This window comes from Perca fluviatilis, chromosome 7 (assembly GCF_010015445.1).
Source record: "Perca fluviatilis chromosome 7, GENO_Pfluv_1.0, whole genome shotgun sequence".
Lineage (NCBI taxonomy): Eukaryota > Metazoa > Chordata > Actinopteri > Perciformes > Percidae > Perca > Perca fluviatilis.
Window position 1 is genome coordinate 12,957,324 of NC_053118.1, and position 20,038 is coordinate 12,977,361.

The 20,038-nt window shown below is 40.5% G+C and overlaps 1 protein-coding gene across 8 annotated transcripts in view; it reads right to left on the reverse strand.

Moving 5' to 3' along the window:
• The window catches only part of trak1a (trafficking protein, kinesin binding 1a), a 56,788-nt gene that overhangs the window by 18,534 nt on the left and 18,216 nt on the right, over positions 1–20,038 (reverse strand). For 3 of the 8 annotated variants that reach the window (XR_005639882.1, XM_039806883.1, XM_039806889.1), the window contains exons 1-3: positions 17,940–18,155; positions 14,238–14,432; positions 860–936 (exon numbers count right to left, since the gene is read on the reverse strand). Coding sequence is in view for 7 of the 8 variants with exons in the window: in XM_039806883.1 (XP_039662817.1) it covers positions 860–936; positions 14,238–14,432; positions 17,940–17,943 (276 nt within the window). In the remaining variant the exon portion in view is untranslated. Of the gene's footprint in view, positions 1–859; positions 937–4,887; positions 5,459–10,275; positions 11,345–14,237; positions 14,433–17,939; positions 18,156–20,038 lie in introns of those variants that run through there. The other 5 variants (XM_039806886.1, XM_039806888.1, XM_039806885.1 and 2 more) reach the window with 4 other exon arrangements.

The window sequence follows — 20,038 nt, forward strand, 5'->3', positions numbered from 1 at the left end:
TATGTACTTCCCTTTACTTTGTTGAGAATTGCTCTCTAAACCCTGTTTCTTGTAAAGTAAGTAAGTAAGTTTATTTCTAGAACACATTTAAACACAGTTTAAGCTGACCAAAATGCTGTACAAACAAGAACTAAGGTGCTGTATTAACCCTTGTTTAGAGAGCAATTCTCAGCAAAGTAAAGGGAAGTACATAATCCTTGTGTTGTCCTTCGGGTCACTGGGACCCGAAGGACAACACAAGGGTTAACTCGAGTTTCTGCGCGGGAAAGTCACCAGACGCCACAATCTTCTGAACATAGCCATACTGAGAAATCCAGAGAGAGTTGTGTGGAGCGGATAGTTTTAATTAGCTTTGTAGCAACTCATTTGGCAATGGCTTGATTTTTATGAATGTACGTTCATTAATATCAAAAAGTCACGCACTAAAGCTTTAATACCTCAACCTCTTATTGACCACAACAGCACAAATGTCTTTTGAATGCATTTTCCAGTCTGTTTGTTGATGGTGTGCCATCTTTGATTACCATGTTTAGTCAATGGTTGGCTGGCTGTTAAATGTCATGGTCCATTTAAACAATGACGCCATTCTATTTTCACATTTTTTTAATTCATGCAGAGAAAGCCGGCTGAGTTCCTCACCAGCAGCTTATGCGAAGCATTAAGATTTGAATATCAGCTGCTGACAGCTAGTTTTATGATGTGGTTCCATCAAACCTCCTTTGCCGCGAACCTCATAAAGGAACATGTGTTTAGACTATCAGACCACATATTAACTTTTGACCAAAGTACTTCAGTCTGCATATACTGTAGTCCTTTGTGTTTTTCCTACTTTAACTGATCTTACTCGACATGATCTTACCTCTTCCAGCAGTCGAGTGACAGCATCAATGTCACTATAGGTCTTCGTCATCTGGCCCACTCTGTCAGCACACAGCACTGCACAGACAAAGAAAGAAAAAGGATCAATACAAAACACCCGAAATACAATTTGTCGATGCGGTCAATAATAAATAACAATAGTAAACTTTGTGAATGAAAATTTGTGACGATGTAACATTTATCCAAGGTATCATGCTTGCAAAACAACATCTTCAGCTCTTGTTTACAGTATTTATAACTGTACGATAGCACAACCCTTGTTGAAACAGTCAATGTTCTGCACTCCAAACTTTTGGTGACATAATGTGTTAAATGAGCTCACAGTGCATTTCAGGATAAAAGGTGTGCAATTTGTAATGTCTATAGGCAACAAAATTCAGTTGTACTAGGTTTTATAAAGCATGAATAACTTAAATCACTTTCTATGAACGGTATACAGTATAAAACCCTGTGGTTGCATATGATGTAGGATACACAATAACTGATGTGTGACTTGATGCCTATTCTTTAAAATGCTGGATTTTGTTTTTTTTATAAAAAATACTTAAAAGTAGATTTCCAGTTTGCAACTTAAAACTAATGCAGTCTAATACAGCAGCCCTACAAAAAAAAATCTAACTTCATTAAGTTCGTAATGTTTTTTTGTTGAAACTGTTTTAGAGATGTTGATAAACTTAATGGCGCGGTTAAATTGTACTGCATTATGAAGAGGGGTGTTCCAATATTTACAGGTGCCTGTTATCCCTGCTATCCATTTTCTTGTTCTCAGTCCATGAATCATTAAAATGACTCATGGACTGAGAAAAATAACCTTCCATCCATTGATGCGTTGTTTTCACGCCTTGTAAGAGTACACTCCCTCTACTCTACTCATATACAGCTCACTAGTCATCAACCTTCATACCAAGTGATTCAGAAAAGATAAGTAACAGACACAGCGGTCCATGTGAGGAGCCACACCTAGCACTGCTAGTTCAGCTACATGAGCCCACGTTCATTATCACTGGCCTTGACCAACTGCCACTTTTCTCGTTTGAAAGCCATGATGTCTCTCTCTCTCTCTTTTTCATGGGTGGGCCAAATTCTCTGGGCGGGCAAAGCAGAGAAAGGGGAGGTAACCTATGAGGTCATAAGGAGCAAGATTCCAGATCGGCCCATCTGAGCTTTCATTTTCTCAAAAGGCAGAGCAGGATACCCAGGGCTCGGTTTAGACCTATCACCATTTCTATAGGCATAGGCAGGCTGGGGGAACGCATATTAATGTTAAAAAAACCTCATAAAGTGAAATTTTCATGCCATGGTACCTTAACAATCCAGACTGGAGGAATTATTCATCCCAGAGGTCCTAATTAAAACAGGGTGTCGTTGACAGAATGTACGACCCTCTCTCTGGGGCAAAACACCCATAAGGGACATTCTGACTAACACAAAACTATTTTCTCTGCTCCTCTTGAGTGACTGGTTTTGTTGGTTCATTACAAAATGTGTTGCCCAATTGGTTTGAGTTGTACTAAAGTTACATTCCCACTTCAATGTAGATGGGATGACTGGGTGGGGAATTTCAGGGTTATATCAGTATGAGGAGGTTTACTTTTGAACAGTGTGGTTAGTCACTTTTAACACTACCTTGGAGAGAGGAGATGTGTGATGCTACACTGTCAGGAGGTGTGATGTCCAGTGTCATACAGCACCAGGAAGAACAGCAACATTATGATGCACACACTATTACAACAAAGAACAACAGAACTATCTCAGTTTCCACAGAAATAACATGATACCCTTGTTAAGGACGAATGTCATTTCAGGTTCGTACACAATAGAACTAACTCAGAGGCCTTCCAGAATGCAAAACAGTTGTGTAATGCAAACAACATATTTTCATATCCTCATTCAGCACAGGCAGTGTTCTGTATGGCTGCTGGACACAGTTGGCTATGCTTTAGTTAAGGATATTTCCCCTCATTATCATCCATTATTAAACAAGTTGCTCTATTTCAGCCAGACAAGGTCGAATGAGCATGCATGACACTGAGGAGCTTCAGAGAGGAATTCTGTTAGATTAAATAAGGGCACATCACACATTTGTCATCCCCCACCCAGGGTTTCCAACCACGTCTCTCTATAAACCCATCACACGTCAAATGTACTCATCAGGTGCTAGAGAGATTCTACTTGAACAACACTAATCATCTGTTGCCATACTCTACTTGCCATACTAGGCTGTGCTTAGGCATAACAATACTGTGAGCTAAATGCTAACATCAGCATGCTCACATGCCACTTTTTTTTGACAAGTATAATGTTTAGCACGCTCACCATTTTAGTTTAGCATGTTGCCATGCAGACCTTTGCTAAATAGCACCAAAACTCCTTAATTTTGCAAGCATTTGGTCATGATACAGACACACAGACCTGATCATGCGAAAAAAAACACACACACGTAACCTTCTCTCCTGGGTGAGTTGTTAAGGCACAGTGTTACTGAGGGAACAAACTGGCATGACGACAACCAAGGAATACAAAACTGCATTTGCTATCTGGCCTATAATGAGATTGTACACTTGATAGCACAGGGTGCAGCCCGTTTACCTGTCATTGTGTGTGTGTGTGTGTGTGTGTGTGTGTGTGTGTGTGTGTGTGTGTGTGTGTGTGTGTGTGTGTGTGTGTGTGTGTGTGTGTGTGTGTGTGTGTGTGTGTGTGTGTGTGTGTGTGTGGTCATAAATTGGCAGTTATAGAAAAGGTGAAGACAGTTAAGAGAAGGCAACTATTACCTAGATTACATTCAGTAGGAGATGTAACTTAATATTGTAATGTGATCTGGATGTTTTCTTGGAGTTTTATATACGGAGAGCAGGTAACTTAAGGCTGATGCTCTCTCCCTCTCTCTCATCTAGACCACAACAGGTACAGTATAATGGTAAAACAACTATATTGGTTCAACCTTAATAGATAAGTTAGGTGACTCAGTTCTGAGTTGAAATGTAATTAAAGCTCAATAAGGACCTATTAGCAGACTCCTGGTTTTCTGTCCGTCTGCGTTGCCCCAGGGGGGCTGGGGGGGGATGGAGCCAGACGTCTGGAGTTCTGGCTCCATCAGCCCCCCTGTTGCCACTGGGCAACAGACAACACACAGGTTCAAGGACAACAAACAAACATTAAGACAACGGACAGAAAGGAGCCCTTGTTATTCTATTCAATATCCCCAAAACAGCCTGTATGGAACTGTTAAAATTAAATATAATGCAAGTATGAATCAGAGTACCATTTCCTTATTGGACCCAAGTTGAAATTCATCTTAATTGCCACAATAAAAAAATAAATAAAAATGCCACAGTAACCTTACTGTCTCATGCACTGACCCAAATGCTACAAAGTGACCAATCACTTTCAATGCAGAAAAGCTTGCTTTAGCAGTTTACTTTTAGCTGACCAGATCACTGAAGAGTCCTCTGTTGTACCTGCATGAGCCCATACCTTTAGTTTATGTACACATCTCTCTCTCTCTCTCTCTCTCTCTCTCTCTCTCTGTCTGTCTCTCTCCAACCATGCTGTGAAAAATTCAGGATAGTTACTCAACCCTAAAACAAATCCCAAAGCGATTTAAACACAAGCTAAAAACCTAAATACCAAGTAAGAATCATTGTGTTCCAATGTAGCAAGCTGGCACTTGGCACTGAAGTGACAGCCGGAACAAAGAGCCAAGCCCATGTTTGAACATGTCACATTAGCAGGCAACTGGACCATGCAGTGCTGAGACCAACACTAACATTAGCGGCTGCACCTGCAGGATAAAGCCACAGCCCACAGGAGACAAAATACCATCGTAAGGGTTACGCAGGTATCAAATAAGCCCCCTTTAGAATCCACATAGCCTCGGAACCAATTAATTAAGACTGAAGTATCACGCTACAAAAGCTCCCATACACTAAACAAGCTAGCACACAGACTAGCGAGAACCAAGGAGAAGAGCACAACAGAGGTGATGCTCTCGATTACAAAGAAGTCTACCTTCACACAGAACCTGTTGCTCTTCATCCATCTCTTCCTCCTCCTGCTCTGTGCTTCCATGATCGGGGAGACATACATACTCCTCTTCTTCTTCTTCCTCCTGCTCCGAGCTTTCATGACAAACATATTCCTGATCCTCCTCTGGCTGGTAGGAGTACTCCAGCTCGTCCTCAGTGCCAGCAGCTGTGAGCAGTGCCATCCTCCACTGGCACGAAGGCTATCCACTAAACCACAAAGCCTGCAGCTGCCACACCATGGCTCCTACCTGGGCTGTGTGCATTGGTGGGTGTGGGTGTTTTTTAATCTATGAATCAATACCTAATCTGTGTGTGCCTAGATGTGAAAGTACACATCTAACAAAGATGTGTTTGTTCCAAATAGGACAATAGATGTGTATAGTGTATACAGTATGTCTCTCTAAACACTCCATTGTACATGACTGGCAACGTCTGTCTGTGTAAGTCTGTCTGTGTATATCTGTCAAGTACCAAGTAATGTCTGCCGAGTGACTTTCCAAAAGTGTGTGTATCATTTGTCCCCTGAGGCTCTGCGAGACAACCAGATAACCTGACTCCTCCCAGTCTCCTCTCTGACTGGTCAGTGAATGGCCTACTCTACTTTAACACAGACAGGGGGGTGGACACAGACACATACTGTATATAGACGAGGCTGTCCATCAGATTTTTTTAAGTTATAAAACTAGGTTAAAACAGATTTAACACATCAGATGAGAGCATTTAAAAGTAATCTGTAATATGTATCTTAATCCCTGTAATCCTCATTCTGTCAAACTATTTTAACATTTTCCACTTAAAAAAGGTTGAAATGGTTCAGGCTGGTACCCACAGGAGCAAATCAGAGCTGAGAGACACCAGTTTCTCAGGTAGACATTGAATCCAATTCAAAGCAAGTCTTTTAACAACTCACCCTCGTGTGAAACTAACTTGGTACAGTCCAGTTCAGCCTCTATGGTGACAAAAGGGCAGAGCAAACAATAATAGACCTGCTCCCGTTTCACAGTGAAACCTTTATAGGTGAATGTTTTTACGCATATTTAACCTCTGACCTGTATCATCAGGTGACATACATGGGATCGCAAGATTAACTTGAGCTGGAAGGGTGGCAAACAATACAAACACTCAAATGAAGGAAGTAAAGTTTAAAAAAATTTTTTTTAATATGCACCATACTGTGAAGTCATAACAGCGGACACATGGACAGTTTAAGCATTTTCCCACCCTCATCGCTCTTAATAAGGATATAATCATGTGAAACAGAAAAGAAACAATGTTACGTTTTCTTTTTAATTAGATACATATACAGTACACTCACATATTAATGCAACTACAGCCATAAACTCACTCTATGGACTGCACAGACAGGGTGAGAGCAATGATACAGCGCTGATTTCACCTATTACATTCACTTTATTGCTAAAGTAGAAACGCAAGTGGATGTTGGGATTGATTTTTAAGTTTTATACTCAGTACCCAGTTGCAAACAGCAAGAGCCACAGTGTATAGTCCAGACAGACGGGCCCAGAGTTTGGAATAGAATCCCTGAGCTTGCTTGCTGCTAAACTGTGTTAACTAATGAGCTGCCCATTTGGCTGAACCGTGAATTGAAAAATGACTATAAATGAAGTCCAGTCAGTGATTTATAATCATCAACATCTCGGGAGACTAGGAATATATCACAATTTAAAAAGAATTTTAAGCATTTAAAAAATGGCCCAAAAAGACGGTTACTCACTACAGTAAATGCAAGAAAAGAGAGAACTGGGTCAAGTTGACCACACTATGTAGCACCTTCAATAGAGGTTAATGGAAAATGAACACAAAAGTGTCTAATACCAAACTTCAAAACATGTCTCTAGAAGCCGGTCTACCTATTGGCAAACTTTAAAAAAGGTATGGAACCATCTTTGTAAAAGTTTCACAAATACCAATGTGTTTAGTTATCCATTTAATTTGATAGACTTTCTTGTGGCATGATGACCCAACCTCACCAAATTCTCTTCCTTTATCACATCATTCAAATGATTTACTTGAGTGGTTAAACATCAACAGAAGGTTTGATGTTGCTCAATCAAAACAACACATAGGCAGCCATCCTTCCTGCCCTGCTGGTCCATGCACATTCATTTTAATAAACTGTAATGAATGCTACTATACATTCTTTTAAAGATTATTATTTTTATTACCTTTTTATTATCGAACAGCTGGAGAATGACGGGGGGGGGGAAGATGACACGCAGCAAAGGGCTGTGAGTTAGCTGCTGCTAAAGACTCAGGGGCGCAGGTTCTACTGGGTGAGCTTGAGGCCCAACTCCCAAAAGTTATCATTTTTGAGAAATAATTACCATAATATCCTTCATGTTTGTTGTGACAAATAGAGAATAACTGTATATACTGTACTGTATGTCAATGTCCATCTGAGCTGAGCTAGTATACGACCCAGAAGACCCGGCCCTTCATAGATGAATATAGGCCGCATCAAAGCAGCCAAATGTTCTGCTCATTAGTCACTGCTCAAGTGTTATAATTACTGTAATTGGTGTAGAAAACTGAGCCAGCTCAGTACCGTCCTGCATGCTTGAGTAACTCCACTCAATGGTCCTATGGATGCCATGCTGCCGACAACAAAGCAGTCCTGGACAAACGCCGCTCGGCATTGTTTTCCCTTTCCCATTGCTATTCTGGTCACATTCACTCTTTACACTCCACTTGTTTTTCTGTTTTTCCGTTTTTCCTTTAATACACTCTCCCGCTTTTAACCTAATTTGTTTTTTTTTATGTCTCTGTTGACTTGCTTTGTACAGTTGTTTGGAAGAAAAATTACTAAACTGGACAAGGAATTTACATAAACAACATTTTAGAAAGTTACGTTATGTATAACCCTGTTGAAATCATGAAATACAACTAGCTTAAACAAGATTGTCCGATATGGCTCAAAGCTCTCTAACTTGTGTCCTTTAAGCCTCTTAGATTTCCTACTACTTTTTTTTTTTTTTTGGCACAGAAACCGTAGCAACATTACCAAAAGAGCAGCAACAGAGAGACTACTACGATCTGTCCTACTTCAGTTAGCACAACTTCCAAACTCTAATAATTCTTCCAGTGATGAGTTTGGACTCAAAGTAAATGGCAAAGCCAAGTTATATAGGGGAGACAATTACAATTTGAACGCTATTACCTATATAGACTTGGAAACAAAAGGATTTATTTGCAGTGTTTCTAAAACCAAATTAAAAGGCTGGCACAAACATGTTTTGTCTCCTCTTCATTCTTGTTTCCTATAATTATCCCCCCACACCCTGTCACATCCCCTCTGGAAGAATAGTTTTTCCTTTTTCTCAGCCCCAGCGCTATCCTGGTTGCCCTCCATCTATCCAGCCATTTGTTTTGAAGGCTGCTAAAACTGCCAATGAATATTTGGCAGACTGCTATCGACAAGAGTGGCTAAAGTAGTAGCATGCAAATCATTGGGCTAAATATAAGCCAACCTACTTTCACATCCCTCCCTTAGATTTCTCAGAATAAAACACCAAACCAGCTGCTTTCTATTTCTGTCTCTACACTCCACCAGAAGATTTATCAGAGAAACTGCACATCCCCCCTCCCCTCCTTATTTGTTCATTTGAGCATAATTGTATTTAAAATTCATTTTCAGTGTGTTGCAGGAAAAAATTGTCACCAGCAAGTCAAATGACCAAAGCCTGGATATCAAACCATGGTTAGCTGCCACGGCTAAATAATATTGCAGACATTTAAGCTGCACAGCTCACATCGGGGAGGTGCTGAGCTGTGTCAAACGGTTATGTAAGAATCTCTACAGAGCATCCCTGACACACATGCATAATATAGTGCATATAACAACTAATAGATCACATTCGCTCCCTTAAATGCATCAAACCTTTACATTAAATGCACAGATTAATTCTACCACAATATACTACTATCAAATTCACACAAAAATGCACTTGTGTCCAAATGGAAAGTCATTATTGCAGGTCATAGCTGTACTGAGTTAAATGAATTACATAGCAAATTAGGACATGGACCATAACCAAGCTGACTCACAATACAAAAGAGGGGAAAGACACAGACAACGGTAGAAAGATACAGAGAGAGGAGGGAGGAAAAACCAGAGGCTGTGCCACCAGGAGGCTAATAAACCAACCACTGCTATAACCTGCTGTGAGTCACACATGTCCGGCCAGGCACCATGAGCCCTCCACATGTCAACACCGTTTCAACCTCATGTCACCTGGCTCGGTCTCGGTTTGTTTGTTTGTGCGGATGCATCTGTAGAATAATTATTAGTTAAAAACTGCTGCTACTGCAAGACAATAAAGACCATCACTGCACCGAAGTCTGTTATGAATGGGCAATTTTACAGATTTGCAGCAATGTTTTATTCATTATTACTATCTATTCATTATAATCCTAATAAAATGGCATTTACAGGTTGCTTCCAAAAACTTGGACAAATGTCCTGATGTGGAGATTATTTCAAGGTTTTTCCTTTCTCTCAACAAACTTTGTTTCCTTTCTCTCAGCTACTTTGGGACTCAGATAGTCTACCAGCTGCCTATATCTTCATTACATATTTCTTCTCCCAATAAACTGGGTTTGCCACCTGTGACTTCCATGAGTCTCTCCAGGTCAGCTGGTATCTTAGGTCCTTATCTTTCAGCAGCTTTGATAAACACGTAGCTGACATCAGCACAAGCTTGCCTCTTATACTGATTCCCACCCAGCAAAGAGGAACCACATCCACACCCAGTCCCACCTTCCTACACTTTCACCCACAGCTAGTCCTATATTGTAAGCTACTCCGGGGGCCTATTTTAGAAGCCACACTGACTCAGCTGCCCGCCACAGAGCACCTGTTACAACACCTACTGTATCCAGCCTCTGCCTGCTGTAGCTACAGCGGTAATGCTGCTGTGTGTGTCATTACTGTAAATTCTGCTTTGATATTTTCTTGTGTCGTGAATGCTAGTCCACGAGGTCGCATTCTCTGGGTTATCTTAGATGGAAACTAGCAGACAGAAATCAGTTTAAGCTGACTTCACTTGGGGTTTAGCTGAAGGAAAAAAGGAGCCTCTAGCTCACCCAGTAAGAGCGTTCGCCCCATGTTGGCCGAGTCCTGCAGCGGCGCGGGTTCGAATCAGACCTGCTGCCCTTTGCTGCGTGTCGTCCCCCATCTCTCTCCCCCTTTCATGTCTATCTACTGTCTCTACTACTAATAAAGGGAAAGCCCCAAAAAATTATCTTTTAAGCCATCCCTGTTGTATGCATTTCTACATCCCACATAATTCCCACAATTGGGTTCAACTATCCAACAGAATGTACTTCATAGTATATGAAATCAACCTCTTACCATGTCTACATAGCCAGTAACATCAGTGAGGTTAGTAGTTTGAGTCAACTCTTCAAGAACTGCATAAAACTGTAGCAGACTGCCGTCTTACCATCAGTACACTCCTCATAGTACCAGTCCAGTTCGAAGTAGTCTGCCTTGACAAACCTCTGGCCTCTGGTCTGGCCTCGTCTGTTCATCCTCACTGCTCTGACAGACCGCTGTATTGTTTCCGGTGTCCCAGCATACTCAGGTGTACCATCTCTGGCAAACCCGATGTCCCAGCATGCTTTGAGACAACCAGTTGTCACTGGGGTCTTACTAGTAACTGATAGTGTACGTTACTCAAGTTGGTCAGTCAGTGTCCGGATCTGCTATCCCAGCATGCTTAGCAGTTGCCAGCTGGCACACAGTCATTATTGTTGACAGTCTGCCCACTCTCACCCTATGTCCTTTCTTTCCCACACTCATTAACAGTAATCTGTCAGCGTATTATGCTCCATATTTGTTGTAGTGCTGGGGCCATTTCTGCATGTCATCCCACAAAACCGTTACTTGCGTCATCAGTTGTCAGCAGAAAAAACCAAAACACTGTCACTTTATTGTCCTTTTATCCATTGTTAATTCTTTACCGTTTCAGCAAATGTGACAAATTGTCAGTCTGTGCTGCCTCTGTGTCCTTTGGCGTCTGTCTTCTTTCTATTCTGTCCATTAGTTTTCCTCAGTCACTTAAAAGCCTCCAGCAAGCCAACCAGCCGGATTCTATCCACTCATGTCTCCATCCATTTATAGCTTCCCATCAATTCATCTTCCCGTGCTCCTGTCAGTCTGTCCTCGGGCCGAGTCTTTCTGAGGTCATAACTGAACCGTTGTCTTCTGTTTTGAAACATTCCTTGCTCAGTGACAGCACCAACTCTACACATGCACCACCACATCTCTAACAATGACTCAATGGACACAGAGATACAGAGAGTGAGAGCGAGCAGCAGCAGCAGCAGCAGCAGTCACGGGTTTTGCAGCAGAAATGATGATAGTCATGACACAGTGGGGTGGGTGGGGTTAGAGGATGCCATACAGCCAATCAGTGAGAGCAGTTTTCACAAGCTTGCTCCCGCCCTCCATTCGTATTAAAGTATCGCCCCCTCCTCTCCTCTACTTTGTCCTTCTGTGAGGTTGCTATAGCAACAGGCTCAGACTCCAAGGCCCGACGCTGAGCGGCATAGCATGTTAAAGCATTTAGCAGGAAAGCCGTGCAGTGTTGGCAGAGGTGACGTGGCTAACCCAAAAATGAATAAACACAATGGGCATTCAAGGATTTGTCATTTTAGCTGGGGAGATGAAATAAGCACATGCTCAGTGCATGGGAGACAGAACAACCATGGGTCATCAGGGCAAAAAGCAAAATGCAAACCATTTCACTGACAAAATTAGCAGAATTCAAGATCAACCAGCTTCAAAGTGATAACAGAGACCGTCACGATGCATATTATGGAAAGATTAAGTATAGCTCAATACTCACCAATACTTGCAGAATGAAGCTAACAGGCTAAAGGCCACAACCAATAGCCATTAGGCTAAAGGCAGACTCACAAACTGATGCTTACTGGGAGCAAGTTGCTTTAATAATGTGACTTGTGATGTGTAAAACACGCAACTCCTGCTACTAAAGTGACTTGCACACTGTTTAATGCTAATGTGCCAGAGGGAACGTGCCCCAAGCGCCAGTGTTTGATTTTAGATAGCATGGCGGCATTCCAGAAGCAAAAGAGGCGTGACGTACACGTCACATAACAGCGTCCGCATTTAGCGTGCGCGGGTGTTGTCCCGCAGTCCCTTTTACACAGACATCAATTCGTCTCTGTTACTAGCTCCGCTGCCGGCTTAACAACTCTGTCCTCCCATTCCATTTCCCTACTTTTTATACAGAAGAAGAACGGCACAACATTCTGGCCTTGAACAAGCTGTGTGGAAGGGCATAATGAGACAACCCGTCACCCACATGTCTCTTTAGTGATGTAACAGTGTGCACATTACCCTGTTAATTCATAATTTGGTTACACAATTTAACCAAAAAGGAGCTCCAGGTAAAGATAATGTTAGACAGGACAAGTAGTTGCATACATATATGCATAAATACCGTCACTTAATGTATATGGCTGTTTTAAGATGGTTACGATGTAGTATTCTATCTCAAGAGACCTCTACACAGCTCCAGTGAAACACAGCTCCAGGATGAAACCAATATGACCCGTCCCTCCTCATTCATGGCCCTCAGGGTGTCGATACCCGGCCATCTGTCTGAGGCAATAATGAGAAGCAACATGCCTCCAGGAGGAGGAGGAGGAAAGAATGAACTAGGAAAGAAGTATGTGGAGAATATAGTTGATACTGAAGCAAAAACGCAATGTTGAATATTTAGCACAACACCCCTTGCAGAATGTCTCACACTGTTGCTTATGTAACATGACCTTGTCATTGTCTCTTAGCCTGGCTGGCTATGATGAACGTCAAGGCCAAAAGGGACCCTCGTCAGCATGGGGCAACAAGGTGAAGTTACAGAGTTAAGTCCATTTATAAAAGACGCTTGATCTATTTATAGACAATGTTTTTTTTCTTAACCTGAGTCACTTTTCAAATAGACGTGAATTAGAACTGAATTATTGATGGTAAAAAACAAAAAACAAAAAAAAACACACACTTTACATTCCCTTGGTTTTTATGTGTGCACGTGTTCTTTGTGAGCTTGTGTGTGTGTTTATTTGTTCCAATTGTGTGCAAGCGTATGTGGTTTACAGCTGGCGTAGCCGTCTACCACATGGCAGCTCTTAGTTTGATAAGACGAGTGCAGACATGTCCGTGAACACACAACAGAGGGTGGAGTGTAAGAGAAAGCAAAACATTGAGAGAGAGAGAGAGAGAGAGAGAGAGAGAGAGAGAGAGAGACGCATCAAGTATGTTTGTTGTGGCAACTGTGGTCAGCTGTCGCGCCAACACTGGTGGGCAGAAGGCCATTCCTCTCGCTCTCTCTCTGATTCCTACTCGCACAATGTCAGAATAAATCTCAAATCTCTCACCTCTCAATCTTAACCCTTGTGTTGTCTTCCACTCGACCATGCATCGTCCTCCAACATTGTTGTTTCTTTTTTCGACACTTTATCCAATGTTTTTTGGTTTAACGCTTCTTTTCACTACCATGTATAAACACCACCAACACCAACTCATAACCAGTTTTACACTTATTACTTATTTTTGGAATTCATGGTGAATACATTTTTTTTTTTTTTTTTTTTAAGCACAAATTATGAATTATTTAGACTAATATTAAAAGGAAGGTTAAACACAGAAGGGTCAACATTCAGTCGGGATAATGTTTCAAAACATTTCAGTTTGTTTTTTTTCAAATGCTAAAACTATTTAACAAAACACCCAAAATTCAATGAAAGTAGAGATCCAATCTTTTGTTGTACTTGCAAAGGTCCTTGTATGGAATCATCTGTGTTATTTTTTTTGGGTAATCCAAATTAGGTAGTTAAAAAGAAACCCATATTTCTGATATAGACATTTAGACAACAGGTCAAATTTGACCCTTAAGACAACACAAGGGTTAAATCCTCACGGTCACTCATAACAGTTTCCTGAATGCTAAACCTAGAAATCGACTTATCTGTCCTTAGTGTTTGACAGACATTTGGTGTTAAGAGTATTAACTTGGCAATTACAGGAACATCTCAGGAAATATTAACACTGGTATGTTGATCATTTGCGAAGAGGGCATTAATACTAAACAAGACGAGTCGATTTGTCTGATGTGGAATCACAAAACACAGCTTGAGGGTCTAGACAGAGGGGTTTCGCTTTAACAGAGTTACATTTCTGTATTAGAAAATCTAATTATTCAACAATCAACATAATATTTAGAAGGAAGTTGAACATTGTATTTGTACACTCTCCCATGTAAAAACAACAGTGTATGATAAACTTACAGAAGTATTTGAGGGTCTCCTCTATCTGTTCAGTAGTCAGGTCGAGGGAAGAGTTGGGGTCCACCAGTGGCGTGTGCAGCCAATCATCTTGGTCGTAGCCGAAGATGGTGTCGGCCCTCAGCTTGTAGACTGGCAGCTGTTCCTCCAATAAGCTGATAATCTCAAGCTCCGGCAAATCAGTGCTGTTACACACATCTGCACAGAGAGAAAGAAAGACACTGTATTTGCTCTTTTCTTTGACAATACATCCTCAAGTCTTGATAAGCAAAAAAAAAGGGTAATATTGTCTTCAGCAGAATGTCAAAATGTCATCTCTGGGTATTTGTAACAAATTTCTCTCCTCATTTATAATTCATCCCAACAAGACATTTCATCAGTCCATTAGAGCTGAAAATATAGGATGCCCTCCAGTGGTAAAGTGAGAAACTAACCCACTACTCCTTGCCTCTACTGTGCAGCACTCAAAAATGGAGACCAACTGAAGGTCAGGTTCATTTGTGTCAATTTGCATCCTTAGTTCAATTAATCAAAGGCTTACTTGGATTGGGGCTGTACAGTTCATCCCCTTTGGTTGTGTTAGATTGCAACAAATGAAAATAGAATCCTGTGTTCAGGCATATTATTTAGACCCATTATTACTCAAAATCAAATATTCTCAGCCAAGTACTAAACTACAAAGTAAATGTACAATTTCCAGTAATCGAACAAACAACTTTTGCTACTTTATTTTACTCCCTATTGGGTAATATAATAATAGACTTGCAATAATTTATACCTCACAAAAAGTCATCTTTGACATGGCAGCTAAACCGGTCTACGTGCTACTCTGCTTCTCCTTAAAGTCAACAGCAGCCTTTTACTGAAAACCACTGAGTCAATCATAAAGCCACATTTGTGTGTGCTGCTGTGGAAAACTAATCTTACCTAAGCGTTCAGCTATGTGCCTCTCTGTTCACACATCGGTTTAGTGTGCTATTAAAAAGAGACATCCATTTAGGACTCTATTAGAGTACACATTCTCTCTTTTCAACACAGAGAATTGAGGTTTTGGTCGTGTTTTTTGCAGAAATGTGGAATTGAGAAGTGCCTGGCTAGATAGAAGTTAGCATAGACATGGAACGAGAATTAACATACAGTAAGAGTAATGTCCTTTGTTTCCCTGTCTCCCTCTATTTCTGTCGCTGTCCTCTGTGGTCCGTCTGTCTCTCCCTCTGTCTGTCTCTCTAACAATGCTGTCTCTCACAGTTTGCTAATCCAGACTGAATGACTGACTGTGCTGAAAAAGGGACACACACACACACACACACACACACACACACACACACACACACACACACACACACACACACACACACACACACACACACCAAAGTTTTTGCAAATTTGTGCCAGTATAGTGTGAGGATTCTCAGAAAAACATTCTTATTGTCTTTGGATAATCGTACATTTGGTTTAGATCTTCTTTTTACATGATCACTCTTTTACTAGAAAATATACAGTACTTTATTTGTGTTTCATCGTCATGTAGGAAATCCTTTTTTTTTTAAATTAGGAATAACCCCTTGAGATATAGCATCTAGTTTTTGAGGGAGTCCTTAAAGGCAGACATATACAATAATGTATTTGATCTTGATGAATATCAACTGCATAACAATGCATGAATTCAGTGGTGCCTTTTAGATATCACTACCAAAGTGTTAAATCCCAAACATTTAGCCCATGAAACTAAATCAATACCATTAGGAAGATAATAAGCCTGATCTCTATTCCTAATAAGTGCCCCTGTGAAGCCAGGAGCCATATTAAGTTTCATGTAAACTCTCTGGATTTAAATCCTATTCAAATTTACTGACCACAACCCTAAATGGACCCAAATACTATTTGCCCAAACCTGATTGCGATGTTGCTGGTCAGAATCTTAAAATTTCTTTTTCGCTCCGATATGAAATATGACCAATGCACTTCAGCTCCTAAAATGAGTACCGATAGGACATGGATAGGAAAAAAAAACGGGGGGGTGGTGAAAAAAAAAAAAAAAAAAAAAAAAAGGGGGTGTTTTTTTTTTTTTTTTTTTTTTTGTTTGTGTTTGTGTGTTTGTGTGGGGGGGGGGGTGTGTGTGTGGGTGTGGGGGTGTTGGTTTTTGTTTTTTTTTTTTTTTTTTTTTTTTTTTTTTTGGGTTTTTTTTTTTTTTTTTTTTTTTTTTTGGATAAGTGCTGCTGACATGTGTTTTGTTTTACAATGAACTGTATCACACGATATCTTTCACAGACCACATGGAATGAGCCATGCAAGGACAACTTTACATCTAGTAGGAGAGTAGTAACACTTATTTTCCATTCTTAATACTGAATTAATATATTAAAAAAGGAACACATTGTAGAAAGCAATTTAATATTACCTTTTCTAAACTTTTCATTTTAGATTTAGGATCATTGAACAAAGTTGATACATGCCAAAGAGAAGTTAAAGTTTAAGCCCAATATGCAAATGTGAATATAGATTGCTTGCATAAAGAACACAACCTGCAGGGTCACGCCAACATTAGCAGCTACTAGAAGCTACCAGAGCAAGAAAGTTCAAGTGTAAGAATAGGCCACTGTCAAACTGAGCAATAAACAATCCAACATGTGCAGAGGACACAAACCAGTGTCAAAATCAAGATCAGGTCATTCTGTAGGCTATACAGTAGAAATTAGGGTTGCAACGGTATGAGAAGTATTGCGATTCGATAGTATAGAGTATTGGGATTTTCTTTTCCTTCTTTAACAAAAAGAAAAGTTGAATAACACACTTCTAGAGACAATATATCATGAGACATTTCTAAAAACTGACTTTCTAAGAAGTATGCACATCACACGTCAGTCACTCAGTCTGACATTTATTTCATTTGTAATGAAGAACATAACATGGATTTTTGCTGGAAAGTGATATGATGTAGTCACCGTCGGCGGTACCACGTAAACAGAAAATATTTAGGAAATCAGTGGTTTAAAAAAGAAGGAAAAAAAACTGATTCAAAAACTCAAAGAATTCGATCAAACTACAACAAAGCAATAATGTAAAAAATGAAGATCAAGCTGAAGTACCAGTGTTAAATTAGAACTTGTTTATTGCCTTACTAACCGTTGACCCACACATGGACCAACACTGAACGGATCGTATAAGCAAGTGTAGGATCACTGGACTGAGACTCAAAATAAGGTCACCAGAGAGAAGAAGGGTACACAAGTACATGGGCTAGTACAGGACGAGTTAAATCCTAGTGCAACGTCTCTTATGTCCAACATGGCTGCCTCCTGTAAACTGTTACAGTACAGCAGTGCCACTTGTGGCCAAGAGATGGCTAAGTTGACCTTTCTACAATCCATTTATTACAAACTTTTAACCTCTAAAAACTATTCATTGAACTTACAATGTAAGGTTTAAAGTGTTATATTCTTCATACCTTTAAACAGACCGTTAACTTCTAAAGGCAAATCCCTGAAGCTCCCTGAACTATTCAAGTCCAAACAGCTGATTCACAGATGGACAGGAAGACAGACTGAGCGAGCTAAACAAACAAAAAGGGAAGATAGAGAAGTAGAAACAGCGAGAGAAGCTCTCTCTTTTTTCATCCATCCAGTTATTGGTCAGACTCGTCATACATCTGACTAGAGACCAGCCAAAACTGGCAGAAACCCACGCTGTGCACAGTGTACTCACTCATGGTGCCTGAAGCCCGACAACCACCAACTCTGCTGCCCTCCAATCACATTTTCCGATGGACCAGGAGAAGGCAAGGTCGCAAGAAATACCACGGAGAGAAGAGCGAGAGAGAGAGAGAGGGTTGGGAGTGTGAGAGACAGGAAAAAGAAAAGAGAGGGTGCTAAAAGTTTTAGAGGACGGCACTGGGTGTAAAAGACACATAGAGAAAGACAGGGAAAGAGGGGTGGGGGAGGTGAAGAGGAGACCCGAGCCAAACAAGTTCGTCATGCCTGACATGCCAATGACGATATCCACATGGACCGCCCCGTGGCTTGCTCTCCCCCTCTCTCGCTCTCCCTCGCTCTGTCAGCAAACAAACCCAGCTGGACTCTTCTTTCCAGCTGCAACAAAACTCTCTCTCTCTCTCACACACACACACACACACACACACACACAGTCTTCCTATCCTGCTTCAGTATAAACACACCGTAGGTAACAGCAGGCCTGGAGCTGTTTGTACTGTTTTACCGTTTTTCTATCTAGCTGCTCCAGCAGCTCTATATTCAATTTTTACATGGAGAGACACACAGACCCGATGCACAATACTATGTGATTAAGGAGAGACTACGCGAGTGCATGCATTCTTAAAGCAACAGAGCAACAGGTCATGAAACAGATTTAGCCAGTTCCAGCAGTAATCATGGCCTGTACAACACGAGCAAAGCAGCAGTAGAACTGCCAAAAACCCACTCAGTGCGTTTTAAATGTAATCCTACAGATCCCTGCGTGTATGGTGTACCGAATGGCGCCTGATATCCAATCCAACTTTATTTGTTAAGCGCTTTAAAAACAAACCAAAGTTGACCAAAGTGCTGTACAGAAGAATAAATAAGACACCATAAATAAAAGACCTAACATTATGACATAAGTAAAAAATAATAGCCGCGCAATAAAAAGCAATCAATCTAAATAATTAAAAGAAGTAAATAAAGTCGACCTCTTGCTAGGTGTCAAGGGCCACAGAGAAGAGATGGGTTTTAAGACGAGATTTAAAAACAGACAAAGAGGAGGCCTGTTTAACGTGCAGAGCAAATAGACTACGCTAATCAGTTTAATAAACCTCCTGTTGATTTGAGCTGTTTCGAGGTTTCACAAGTAGTTAAGACAGAAGAATAAGTAAGTAGGGCAATGATGATCAGTTTTTAGTAACAATCAAAAAAAAAAAAAAAATCTGGCTCTACTGAAAAGTTACTAAAATTTTACATCACTCTCACCTCTGAGTTATTTAGGTATTTGATGGGATTTCTGGTGAGGGGATGTTTAATAAATTTATATAATCTATGAAAAAACATTTTGGACAGTTTGAATTCAGCACTGTACACATACATGGGAAAGAGCAGGTACACGCTACTTTCTCAAGGTAGCTTTCATGACAAAAGTTAATAAAAAGAATGTCTTGACTATAAACTATAATCCACACGTTGAACCAACTGTCCCCATTGGAGACATTCAACCAAATACTTCAATGCGGTTTTCATGGAGCTGCAGCATAACCCTGTCCAGAATTAGACTGGGCTACAGTTGAAAGCTGCTGCTGGTCACAGAGGGTAAGCACGTGGAATACAGGAGAGTACGTCAACATGGTCAAATATCACCGGCAGTCTGCAAGATCTGGGTGGGAGGCTATACCAAGGTGTTCAAATGTCACTCACCCTGTAAATCTCAGAGTTCACTACGTGTGTGTGTCGTTCTTCAATACGTGTTAGCTTGTATAAAAATAGTACAATGAAAATCTGCTCTCTTCAGTAGTGTGCATAAATGTTCGATTAATAGAACAAGAGTTGAATAAATAGTACAAAGACTAATGAAAACTAAATATGAATAATATGACAAACGTAACAAATATGATAAACAAATATAAATAAAAGCTAAATATATGCAAAGAAAACTTCAAAAATATACAAGACAAGTGAGGCAAGATTACCTTAAAAACGGTGATGGTGGTTAGGTAGCAACATAATGGGTTGTTTGGTTAAACTGCAATTTGTGCAATGATTAAGGGTCTTCAAGTCATTCAGTGTAATAACTCTAATAATCCAAGTCCAGTTGCAGATGGA